At 48.8% G+C, this 12,306-nt stretch overlaps 3 protein-coding genes across 3 annotated transcripts; 1 reads left to right on the top strand and 2 right to left on the bottom strand.

The window, feature by feature from the left end:
• Positions 1–3,048: 3,048 nt before the first annotated feature.
• P174DRAFT_506877 (uncharacterized protein) lies at positions 3,049–4,932 on the bottom strand. Its single transcript, XM_024831335.1, has 2 exons — positions 4,541–4,932; positions 3,049–4,472 (listed from the first exon to the last, which is right to left on the bottom strand). The coding sequence occupies exons 1-2, from the start codon at positions 4,607–4,609 to the stop codon at positions 3,171–3,173; spliced, it is 1,371 nt and encodes a 456-aa protein (XP_024678632.1). The 5' UTR covers positions 4,610–4,932; the 3' UTR covers positions 3,049–3,170.
• A 2,399-nt stretch (positions 4,933–7,331) lies between these two features.
• P174DRAFT_288693 (cytochrome P450) lies at positions 7,332–9,544 on the top strand. Its single transcript, XM_024821581.1, has 6 exons — positions 7,332–7,742; positions 7,832–8,322; positions 8,371–8,515; positions 8,565–8,897; positions 8,951–9,284; positions 9,333–9,544. The coding sequence occupies exons 1-6, from the start codon at positions 7,539–7,541 to the stop codon at positions 9,413–9,415; spliced, it is 1,590 nt and encodes a 529-aa protein (XP_024678631.1). The 5' UTR covers positions 7,332–7,538; the 3' UTR covers positions 9,416–9,544.
• Positions 9,545–10,312: 768 nt separating this feature from the next.
• On the bottom strand, positions 10,313–10,916 carry P174DRAFT_454198 (uncharacterized protein; the record flags this gene model as incomplete). Its single annotated transcript, XM_024829217.1, has 2 exons — positions 10,313–10,698; positions 10,742–10,916. 2 exons carry the CDS (start codon positions 10,914–10,916, stop codon positions 10,313–10,315), a joined length of 561 nt encoding a protein of 186 aa, XP_024678630.1.
• Positions 10,917–12,306: the final 1,390 nt, after the last annotated feature.

Raw genomic sequence — 12,306 nt, 5'->3', positions numbered from 1 at the left:
AGAGCTACCTAGGCACAGAGCTAGACTTAACTATATACACTATAGAACTAGACAGAATCCGCATGGCATTAGATACTGCCAGAGTTAGAGCTGAAGATATAAGGCCCTGCTCAGTCACCCTTTTTACTAACAGCTAAGCTGCCATCCAGGTGGTGTAGAACCTGCACTGCCCCTCTGGCCAGTACATCCTGGGAGCAATATTTCAGAAGGTAAGGGCCCTAGGGGCGCGCGGATTGCCACCTGAAAATATATAGATATGGTAGATCCCCGCGCATGTTAGTGTAGTGGGGAATGAGGCTGCAGATAAGGCAGTGAAGGAGGCTACTGCATGAGGGGAAGCTAAGATTAAATTAAGCTTAGTGGGGCTAGAACAACTAATTATCTGGCTTGCTACAGCAGCCAAATATGCTATCCACCAATAAATCCAGCAACACTGGAAGAAGCAGTGGGATATAGAAAAGGGAGCTAAGCTGACATGGCAGCTGATTAAGGCTCCTTATAAGAAGAACTTAGGCCTATATAAAGGCCTATCCAAGCCACACACATTGATCATCATCCAGATGTGCACTATGCGGATCGGCCTGCACCACTTTCTCTTTAAAATCAAGGCCTCAGACTTGGATTGGTGCAGCTGTAGGGAAGGGTTACAGACACTAAAACATATCCTCCTACAATGTTCATTATACTTAGAGGCCCGTAGGAAGATGGTTGACAAGCTTTTCAATAGGGGATTCTGGGGGAATATATTAGATTATAATATGCTTATGTCTGACCCGCAGGCAATCCGCTACATTGCTGAATTTATGCACCAAACAGGCCTGCTCAGCCAGTTCCGCCACACTAAAATGACTGAACAGGAGCAGGAACAGGAACCAATAGGCCTTACTGGCCTTAGAATAGATGTGGAAGATGATGGTTAGACAGAACCAGTAGCTGCCTAGAAGGGGTCTTTCTAGGCGCGGCAACGCGGCAGATGGAACAACTACATAGAATGGGGTGGGATAGGTGCTTAACGCGCAAGATGGCGCAGGGGAGACATGCAGCATAGTGGCAGGCTACTTTAGTTGTGATTTCTGCTTTTAATATGGCTATACGCTAATTTCTTATGACTTTTCTGCTTTGGGTTATAGGTTAGGCATCTGGATACCAGATTCCTTCTTCATTTGGCGAAGCGCCTGCATAGCTAGTCACTTCTACAGACGGGCTCCAACAGGTTAATAGAATCTTGATTGATTGATAGATCAAGAAGGTTCATATTGGTTGCTGGCTGGAAAATAGCAATGAAATGGGTGATGAGAAGTTAGAATTGAGAGATTGGGAACAACTGCAGTAGCCTTATGTTGAAGGTCCAGCTATGCCAGAGAAGACAGACGTATGTAGTTTGGGCTTGCTGATGTTATCACTCTTTCAACGTGGTTTGAGGTCAGTGAGGAAGGAGTGATCTCAGGGATGACTAGAGTAATGTACTGGGATGATGCTGAGTAGTAAAAGGCTTCATCAAGATGAGGTGATCAGAAGGTTGAGATGAGATGAAGAATGTACTGGTCAAGAATTGCTTCCAGTTCTGCCAGTAGTGTTGATCTGAGGATATTAAGTGAATGATAAATGAATGCCGTGTTTATTCGCTCATAAGGAATGAAATCTAGGTAGGTAAGGCATACCATGAAGAACTATCTGAAACTTCATTCACTTTTATATCTGGCCTGATTGTGTATTCACTACTAAGCTTTAGCTTCGCTTCGTGCATAGTCCAAGTAGTTAGTTCTCCGTCTCCAGAAGTTAAACAAGTAGCTTACTGACGACAGTCCTTCCATCTCTGACAATTGAGCACTTCTTCCAGAAGACGGAGGCTAGTCTCAAGGACGGCTTGACGTCCGAATCAGCAGCGATGCAGAGTTAAATAAGTGTGGTCTAGCTATAAATATGTCCCATAGACTCCCTAAACCTGAAAGAGTCGAGATGACCTTGACACTGGGTAATAAAGCGCCATGAATGGACTTCAGATCGATCACTGCCCACTACAAGAAGGCTTCTTAAATCAGGCTTTCGGTCTTGTTCCGGCCTTGCATCTCTTTCGTAAGTACTTTATCTTTCTCAGGACTGTCGGAGTCTCTCCCATACTGCTCCATTCTGGTCAGTAGAGAGGCGGTGGACTCCATATGGGGTGGCGGTTATACCGGCTACTACTCTCGCCGTGATAGCCTGTCTCCTATGTCGCCACGTTGCCCGCCGCCTGCCATGGTAATGTAATGTCTTTCGAATCAGAACTGCAGGTCTGACATTGAAAGTCGCCTACTCTTTCGTCTTGGGCGGGGAGAGTGGTGCAACCTGTTGAGGATAAAAGTCATGTTAGCTAGAGGAACGATGGCTCTTAAGAGCGATTCAGCGGACATACTGCGAAGGGACATGTCAGAACATGTTGACTTTCAGCTAGGATGCAAGAGGTGACGGGCTTACAAAATCTAGCAGATCATGAGCATTATCAAAGGAAACTTGGGTCGCTCCCAAGGCTTTTGCTGTGCTCACCTAATTAAGCATAGATGAATACGAGGAGCTACATAATCAGCACTAGGTTACTCTGGTTAATTCTCTTGTTATTCAAACAATGTGATATTATATCGGGATTAATGGAAGCATCGTCTAGGTGATTTTCTAAGGGTACAAGATATAGTTCTTTTATCATGAAAGATAAACGACGTCCAGTGATATATATATTCACAACACAAGTCAGCCATGGTCTCTATCATACCATTCCAAAGAAAAGTATTTAAACTCAGATCTGTAGTAAGACAACACTATGACCGCACAATGACTCCATTCTGATTGAAAAAAGCCTATGGATGGTTTTATTGTATGTACTTCAAGGTGAGACTTCGCGCCCAGGATCAGTCGCTATATTTGTGGAATATTTTACCTCTCCAAGTCCGTTCCTTTTGTCCGTTTCGGCCAGACGAAAGCAATATTTCTCACAAGCATACAGGATGTGCGACGCAAACGATTCATTGTTTCAAAATTTACCAAAGAAGAGGCTGAGATGACGATAAAGATGCATTCTGATTACTGTTACTGGGTATCATGGACAACCAACTGATGAATCTTCCTCTAGACACGCAAATAAATCATGTCGCAAAACATGTCGCTAATTAGCAGGACAGCGCCAAATGCCAATATTACGTCTGGATTCCTACGATATCCGTGGCCCACAAAATCGAGCCCATCCGCTCCGGCCCCAGCAGTCGACAGATCTCCTTCAACAACCGCGCCCCCAAGTCACCCATCCACCAGCGGTCGCGCAGGTGGTGCAGCACCGCACAGTAATGCGCGAAGATTATGAGCGCCAGGGGTTGTTCTTCCCGGACGAGATCCAGATAGCGGCTGGGGATGCGGAACATCCAGCGCAGGGCGATGGTCGTCGGATCGCCGCCTTTGGTGAGCATTTCGAGCGAGTTGTCCAGGTTTGCGATGGTGTCGTTGTAGACGGCAGTCTCGTGCGCTGGGTCCTTTTTCGCGCTGACGGCGTTTAGGTTCTTCATGGAGAGGATGGTGAGGGTGTAGGTGTTGGGTAGTTGGTGGTATGGGTCTCCCTGGGTGAAAAGGTCTTTCAGGGCGTCGTTTTCGACTTTGATTAGTGTATCGGGACTGGGGAGTAAGGCTCTGATGGTGTCGAAGAGGTCGAGGAGCTTCTGCAGGGAAGGAGAGGAGGAGGAGGAGGGTGATGGGTCATGACTCTCTTGAGAGGTGGGTGTTTTGTTGTCGGGCGACGAGAGAACGGACTTGGAGCCCTCTCCGGCCAGCACAGAGGACGCAAGGTCGCACATGAAAAGAATACTTGCAGTGGAGAATGCTGCGTTGGGCCCGGATGCTGTAGGGGTTTCTAGGACGTTGGGTAGCTTCTCCGTGGCTTGTGTGTAGTGACTTTCGGCCGCCTGCAAGTGACGCTGGCGTTGCGGAGTACCAGCCTCACTGGCAGATGCGAGTTCTATGGCGGACAGAGCCAGCGTGCTATGCCTCAAAGCAGGGTATTGGGATGTCTCGCGCCGGATTATGGCCTGCCATGGGTGGTCCTTGCTTTTGCTGTGCGCGAGGGATTGTTCCGTCGAGTTGCACCAGTTGTCAAATAGGCGTTGATCTTCGGTGTTCAGCTCCTCGGACGGTTTGCCAGCTTGAGCCTCCAAGACCCTGATCTTGTCATCCTGATCAACCTCGGAGATATTGGACTCGGGGGATTGGGATGTGGAGGGGCTGACAGCAGAAGGAGGATATTGTTGGGCGGGAGGGGAGGGTGAGGAGTACGAGGACGAGGATGAGGACGAGTCGTCGGAGGAAGAGGAAGCTTCCGCCTTGGACGGGGTGGCTTTGGAGGCTCGAACACCGAAGCGTGGGCGGAGTTGTTTCGAGGGAACCGAATTACCGTAACGACAGGATAGGCGATGACGCCTGCATCTGTCGCACTGAGGGCGAGTCTTTGAGCACTAGAGCGCAGCAGTGGTAAGCAGCCATAATAAGACCAAGGTGATGGGACATGGAGACATGAACATACCTCCATCTGTCGCTCACTACATTGGGTGCATTGGAGTGGTGACCTTCGGAGTAGCCTCTGAGCAGGCATAGCAAGATGGTGCCAATGGCTACTGGCCTGAAAGAGCCCGGCCTGCCTTTCCAACGGGCACCACAGCCACCTTAAAGATGATCATGCCTTACAACTAAGTAAGAAGCAGAGGTGAAGTATCAAGAGGGAAAGGGCCTGCGGAGCGGAAAGGCAACTACTGTGGGAGAACAGGCCAACAAAAGCATTGCGTGGACCTGGAGCTGCAGTGGTATGAAAATGCAATAATAATTGATCAGATTGCAAGGATGCCAATCATCTCCTGAAAGTGAAATAGCTTCCATTTCGCGTCTGGGCCAGGAATCAGATTGAGTGGACGAGGGCCGCGACGACCAGGCATCTGATTTGGTAGGTGTGATCCCTCAAAGGGCCAGGAATAAGGCAAACCCACTATGGAAGGGGGTTGGATTGACCAAGATAGGAGGGAGCAGCAGTATGCGCATAATGCCAAGGGCCCCACCGAAGGCACTGTTACTACTTAATCAATTATTCTAGTAGGGTCAACTTGGCAATGTGGGAAAGGTTGCGATGACCAACTTCCCAGCACAGTAACTATACGGGGGGTTGATGCGGTCGATCTCTGGTGTCCCCCGTATTCTGGGTGCGATTTTTTGGGACAAGAGGTCTGAGGGGGCTGGATATGATTGGCTACATGGTCAAGAAGGTAGTTACACTAAGCCCAATGCGGATTACAAACCTCTTGGCTTGAATGAGGGGCGCTGATTGGCCAATAATCCTTCACTAGTAATCAGAATGTCCAGCAAGACCACGGCATAGTTCGGCTTTTTCGACGCCCCTTCAGGAAAGGTGAGATTCTGACGTCGACGTCAGCGTTGGGGAGTAGCGACGGAGACTATTGTTTTAGAGGTGCTAGATTGAACAACAACTTCATGGCCAGATGGATAGCCAAGGACAGTAGCGTTATTGTAGGAAACATATGAATACGCTGCCACGAGGGATTTTGCTCTGTGCATGCGTCAATGACCGGTCAGAAACCCCTGTTTCAACTTCAAACCCAGGAATGTGAGCGGGAGGAGGGCTCGAGAGCCTCGAGTCTGGGCCCATATGTTCTTTCACACATTCTATGATCCTAAACGAGTTGTTGCTGGAGGGCAAGAGAAGCTCGCGAGTCATGATCTCTGCATATGGATCAGATTGTCATGAGTGTGCACTGACATAGGACATAGATACGGACTCTGTCCGCAGCAGTTGGATAGGTATTCTTTCACTCCAAGCCAAGGAGAGTGGCTTGACTGATACGAGCTCCCTGGAGCCAGCTGAGTCAATCATGCCTTAGGATTAACTAGTCATCGATTTGGGTTATTTTCTCCTCACCAAAAACCAAGGACTGCCAGTATGTCAGTCTAACCTGTAAGTTAGTAACCCCTGCCGCTGTACAACTGCCCATCAAATGCTGTACATCAGGGTCATGTCAAAGACAAGGATCAACCAATCAACATGACAATTGTATGATCGCATCTTTAGTGCTAATCAGTCTTTCAACAGTCCTAGTGTCATCGACTATCGGAGATTTTCTCAACCCACTCTCGCGTGGCCTAGTTGTAGTGTGTGATAGACTACTGACTGACAAATGACCTTAGGATTTATTTAGATGCAAGACAAACTGTTATCAGTGCGCATAAAATTTCAGCCTGTTTTTTGATGAGTGATGAGTCCTCCGTTCTCAGGAATTGTGGCAATTCTTCTGGCTCTTTCTCAGCCTATCGTATCCCTTGACTCTTTTTTCAGGCCGGTTGCCCAAAACCTTGGAATTCCAGGAGAGCGGTTGCTGCCAAGTCCGATTGGCCACGCTTGCTGTGATGAAGGATATAATTGGCTTTTCGGGAACAGCGCGAGTGGAGATTACCAGAATGCTCGCTAAAAGTAGGGCGAAATGGGAGAGACTAGGGCAGACTAGTGGGCACTATCGAAACTATCGACCAGGTCAGAACTGTAATTGTGCACCAAACTTGGTCTAAACCGGACTTGTGGAAATGAAACTTGACGCCCTAAACCCTTTTCATAAAATGGAGCATGCTTAAGTTCCCACCCCCCTGTAATCACCACAGGGATCCCTCTCCCCAATGCCGATTCTCCATTCTGCACACCCATTTTTCTGCAGCCCTCTGGATATTAATCCCGTTCGTGCAGTCGATCCCCAGTCAGTCGGGGCGTCTCGATCGAATGTTTTTGCAGACATCAACAATCCACAAACGAAACAATTCTCCGATAACGCATCGACAATCGCGCATCAATTGAACTCCCACAAGCCACGCACTGAAAGAAAGATACGGCGCAGTAATGCGCCGTTTGGTTCCACGGGCACGGCTCTCAAGCTGTACTTAAAACTCTTAAGGTTGTTTTCGCCTGCCATGTAACGTGGCGTTCCCGGGGGATGGCATGGCTTGTTCCCGGACTGAACTCGATCTAATATTGTTACGTAGACCTGTCTCGAACCCATTTAATCAAGTCACGGACCCAGCTCGACGACTACAATTCGGGTCCCGATTGGCCTAACCGTTGAGATTCTCTTCGGGCTCATAGGATTGTTTCGTCCGCAACAGCCGGGGGGCCAAGGCCATACTCAGGCCTTGCCGAATAATATCTAATCAATTAACGGCACTACCTAGGAACCATATCTACTCCTCCTGGCAATGAATTATCCCTGCTCGGATTCCCCGCCATCATAGCATCCATCCACTCCTTCTTTGCGCTTCGATTGTCGTTCTTTTGTTGTTTTGTACCCAAATCCACAATAATTTACCAGGTATCCGATCTCTCCACGATGATGATGAAGTTTACTCGGGGTATTTGAGCCCTCCCAGGCCCACGTCCAACCGGGGACGATCATCCTTGACAGGGATCGACATTCGTTCACAGATCTTCCACCCTAACTATCATTTATTTCCTTTTCCGGTATGTGACAGCAACCATGCTGCTTGACATCAACGCCTCCACCTTGTCCGCCACAGGTGTGCTGTGCATGCTCTTGTGTCTCATTGTCAAGCTCTTTGAGACCTCGCCGGTACCCAAGAACATCCCATGGGTCCTGAGCAAAAAGGGTTTCTTTGGCCGCGCTGCTGAGCGCTTCCTCGGCGTCAACCCCATCGGATTCATCCAAGAGGGATATGAAAAGGTCGGTTTATTTCATGCCGTGCTATGGCGCCCGATGTATACACAAATCGGGTTGATTGGTTGATTGGTTGAATGCTGACCTTCCTGCAGTACTCCAAGAATCAGGAACCCTTTGTGATGCCTAGTGTCAATGAGGGCGATGAAGTCATTCTTCCCAAGGAGCACACGAATGCCGTCCTCTTCGCCAAGGAATCCGAGTATAGCTTCAAGGCTCACATTAGCGACTTCTTCCAGCTCAAGTACACCAGTTGGCCCCTTGCCTTTGCCGAGCGATATGAGTTCTTCGTCAAGTTGGTCAGCAAGGACCTGACCGATACCCTCAAATCCAAAGCCGTCGCCGAGTCCCTGGCCGAGGAGGCGCGATCTTGTCTCTCGGATATCTGGGGCGGGGACACGGACAACTGGGTCGAGGTTCCCTTGTACGCTTTTATGGAGAAGGCCGCGGCTCGGATGGTCAATGTGCTGGCGATTGGGCCAGGCAGGAGCCATGATACCAGTCTACTCAACGCCATGACCAACTGCTCTAATGCCATTGTCTTGGGGGCCAATGTCATCAAGGCCGTTCCTTCATTTCTTCACCCGTATGTCAGCGCCTCGACATTGATCCGAATTTTTCTAACTGGGAACAGCATTATCGGTCCGATCGTAGGACTCGCGAACCGATGGCAAGAACGAGTGTTCCACAGGCGCATGAAGCCTATCATCGAGGCCAAGATCAAGGAGCAGAAAGAGGCATATAACTCGCACTCTCTCCAAGAAAGACTAAGGACAAACGTACGTCCCTTGAGAACCGACGTCATTTGATATGTCTGACATCCTCCAGGGGAGCCTGCTCGACTTGCTCATCCAAGCTGGCCTCCGCAGCAAGTGGCCCGTGGAACTCGAAACCATGTGGCTGGCCTACCGCATCTTCATGATCAACTTCCCCGGTGTACATACAAGCGGTATCTCCGCCACCAGCGCCCTTCTCGACATCCTGAGCTATCCCACCGAAGAGGGCTTCATGGATATGCTCCAAGCGGAAGTCGAGCAGATTGCCGCCACGTCGGACGGCTCATGGTCTGCCGCTGACTTGGAACGAGCCGGTCTGCTAGAAAGTGCCATCAAAGAGTCTCTTCGCTTCAACGGCGTCAATGCCGTCTCGCCTACCAGAAAGGTATCTTCATCCCTGTTTACACGGCGTGACACACGCTAACGAGATATTCTCAGGTCGTCGCACCAGAAGGCGCCGTCCTCCCTAATGGTGTCTACCTCCCCTACGGCACCAAAATCGGTATCCCCCAGTACGCCGTCCACCGCGACAGCGACCTCTACCCCAACCCCGACGAATACGACCCCTACCGCTTCTACAAGGAAAACGCCACGCCCCAGGAACGACGCCAGAATCTCATGACCAACACCAGCGACACATACCTCGTCTTTGGCCACGGCCGCCGACAATGTCCCGGCCGGTGGCTCTTTGCACATATCTTTAAGCTCCTTATCGCCGAGATGCTCCTCAAATATGAAATCAAGCCCTTCGCTACCCGTCCCAAAATCCACAGTAAGTTACTTGAAATTTTATTTTTGTATGCGGAGCTAACAGGAGCAGGATGGGGTCGCTTCCAATTACCGCCACTCTCAGTAAAACTGACCGTTCGACGAAAAAAGAACACGGTCGCTGTTTATAATTGATTCTCGACATAATATTTCGCCGGCCGCCTTCGTTACTGGCCGGCCTCCGTTCATTGTATATATTTCCTTTTCCTTTTTTTCTATACTGTATAGCGACGTCTTTTCGATAGATGGATACCAGCCAATTGCAATTGGTCACCAAGATTTCCTTTTTGTCATGTCGATCATGCCTTTCTTTGGATTCGGGCGGATTCTGTCGATTTTCTGTTTTTGGAGTGCATGGCAAAAGCTTGTATATTACTCATGCTCGATTGCTGTTCATCCATTTACTGGGCAATAGTTGGAATCGAGGCATTCTGATATTCTTGAGAGAGGTTTATGTTTTAGGTCTAACGCACTCAGACATCTATGAACAAGAATTTTAGTAGTAATGTCACAGATAAAAGAGATATAGTCAAGAATCAGGTTCAAACCCCCTCTCATTTTTCGGTCTTAATAACCGTATCACCTTACAACTGAATGACGTCGGGTTACGACCGAAGAAATGTTGCAGGATCTGGATGTCTGCCTTGGGGAAGTGCCTTTTGAGCTGCTGGGCATGCTCGTGTGCCCGCCTTCCAGTCAATTCGAGGGGATCACGAGGACGCTGGTCGGGATCAAGGAAGTATCCGACTCGGAATGACCCAAGCCTTGGAAACAAAGGCGCTTGGTAATCCTGGAGCTCTAGTATATTGAATCCCCCACCGACAAAACACGATTCGAGCCGTGGACAGCATTTCGCCAACGCTGCGAGGAAAGCTGCTGTGACCTTACTGGGAAAGGGGTGAAGGGACAGGGCGTTCAGATCCGGTAGGCCACTAACCAGACTATGCAAGTCATCATCACTGTACTCAGCGGCTGCCGAGTGAGGCTCGCGTGAGCCATGTAGACTTAAACTTGTCAGATTGCTGAGTCTCCTCAGAGAGACGAGACGAGATCTTCCGGTGGAATAATCACGTTGTCGTAGAAAGTGATCTCTAGGGTTCGCAGTTCCGTCAAGTCCGAGAGGGGTTGTATTCTGACTGATTCCCGGATATACAAGCCCTCTGTGTCTCTCGGCATCACGCGGAGCTGTATAACAGAGCCGAAAAGCTTAGCCAGCGATGGCACTGCGTCGTGACAGATCTCAATGTCCAATCTATTCAGCCTTGGAAAGGGCGCTTCAATCGACAACGCATCGCTTAATAACTCAGGGGAAATTTGCTCCAGATCCAACCGCTCGAGTGTTGAAGACGTGGCCAGAAATTCAATGACTTTTGAATCTGTTATCAGGTGGTCCTCCAGTTCAGTGATGCGCAGGCTCTCTAGATATGGGAGTCGCCCGGATCTGAGGAGTGTACACCCTACGCCGATCCTTTGGGACCTTCATGAGGTAGTTGTCTTTCTGCGCTTGCCAGAGGCGTCGGATGCCGAGATTGAAAAACTGTCGGTTGACCAGGATCACGATCGTAAGCTGCAATACATGCAGCTCGTCCAATATCGCCATCAAAATTTCTGGTGGAACTTGATCCAAGCGTGCCATTTTGGCGGCGGGATCTTGGAAGAGGCGATTTTGAGCTATCCACTATATCTTCTGGAACGCTCAGATTTCGAGGAGGAGAACAGTCAGGATAATGCTGAGATAAAGAACCCTTTGAATCCTAATTGATTAATCCTGCCCAGTCCAGTTGTATTCACAGTCAACACGTCCAGCGCGCCAGTCACGTGGTTATCTGTTTGTGTTTGGAGTACGGAGTAGAATCGTCTTTGGATTGGCGTATCAGAATCCAGTTCCTGACTTGCTAGAGTTGATGTTTGCTAGCTTCCGTGCCTGGACGGTGTGTCAGTCTTGGTCTCCGCGCCTCGTTTCAGTCAACCACAACGCTGGCAATGCGTTCCTCAATAACTTGACTGGTTGCTGTTTCGCAATTAAGCGAGTCATTTGACCTTCGACGGAACGTTGTGATCTGATGAGGTATGATTAGGAGGCAGATCAGTATGAGTTCATACTTGTTTCTACCATCAAACTTGTATTAAAATTGTATTTGTTTTCATCCTCAGCCGAGTGCGTAGATTCGTGCGTGTCACATGACTGTCAACTGTCACCTGCCTGATTGGGGTGTGTCACACCAAGAGCTGTCGCTATATCATCACCCATACTAGATATTAGATGGTCTATCCATAGTTGTCATGTTCTTTAGTCATTTTTTATAGGATCACACTTGTGCATATAATTCCAGGAGTATGTGAATGGTGTGGTAGAAGCAAAGCATTAACGTCTTCAAGAGTAATATATGTTTTAGATTCAGGTGAGGTATACAGAAACTAAGCTGTAGAACTGCATCAAGCACTCCATAACAGACAACAGAAACCAGCAGACCAAGATGGTCAGTCAGGGCTTGGCGAAGTCACTGCTTCATCGCAACCAGAAAAAAATTGTTAAAGTCTACAGTTTTGATCAGATCCATGTTGACAGGTCTGGGAGTGGCCACAGCGCAGATACTAATCCAGACGTGAGAGATAGAGACAATATTGGTGCATTGTCGGATGCTCTCTGGAGACAATGGTCCATCTTATTCCCATGTCAGGTACCAGACGCCTTAGATGACCAGACCGCTATTCTACCCTGCAGATCGTGTCTACAGGTACACGTCATCTTCCATGATTTTCTACGACCTGTCACTTGTCAAGCTGCAGATACTCTTTCCCGCAAGGTATGGCCATTAGCAAGTGGCGCAGCTGAATGCTAGGACGCACAGCGGTGTAAGGTTGCCATCTAAGCAGAGACTGATTACTTATTGACTATTGTTCTCATCTCTTCCATCAAGGGCAAGCGCTTTATAACAGTCCTGGAACGCATGTGGTATAGGGCTCTTTTCACTCCATCTCCTTGAACCCTTTAATTGAATATTCGACATTACAAGACCTCAACA

This window comes from Aspergillus novofumigatus, assembly GCF_002847465.1.
Source record: "Aspergillus novofumigatus IBT 16806 chromosome Unknown P174scaffold_8, whole genome shotgun sequence".
NCBI classification, from domain to species: domain Eukaryota; kingdom Fungi; phylum Ascomycota; class Eurotiomycetes; order Eurotiales; family Aspergillaceae; genus Aspergillus; species Aspergillus novofumigatus.
Note: the sequence above shows the minus strand (reverse complement) of the source record. Positions and strands in the feature narration are given on the sequence as shown.

Bases quoted from the DNA above. Each gene is read 5' to 3' on its own strand.
- P174DRAFT_506877 (XM_024831335.1), bottom strand. From the start codon at position 4,609: ATGCCTGCTCAGAGGCTACTCCGAAGGTCACCACTCCAATGCACCCAA. The intron at 4,473-4,540 runs GTATGTTCATGT...GCTGCGCTCTAG, and splicing joins GTAGTGAGCGACAGATGGAG to TGCTCAAAGACTCGCCCTCA.
- P174DRAFT_288693 (XM_024821581.1), top strand. From the start codon at position 7,539: ATGCTGCTTGACATCAACGCCTCCACCTTGTCCGCCACAGGTGTGCTG. The intron at 7,743-7,831 runs GTCGGTTTATTT...ACCTTCCTGCAG, and splicing joins TCCAAGAGGGATATGAAAAG to TACTCCAAGAATCAGGAACC. The intron at 9,285-9,332 runs GTAAGTTACTTG...TAACAGGAGCAG, and splicing joins TACCCGTCCCAAAATCCACA to GATGGGGTCGCTTCCAATTA.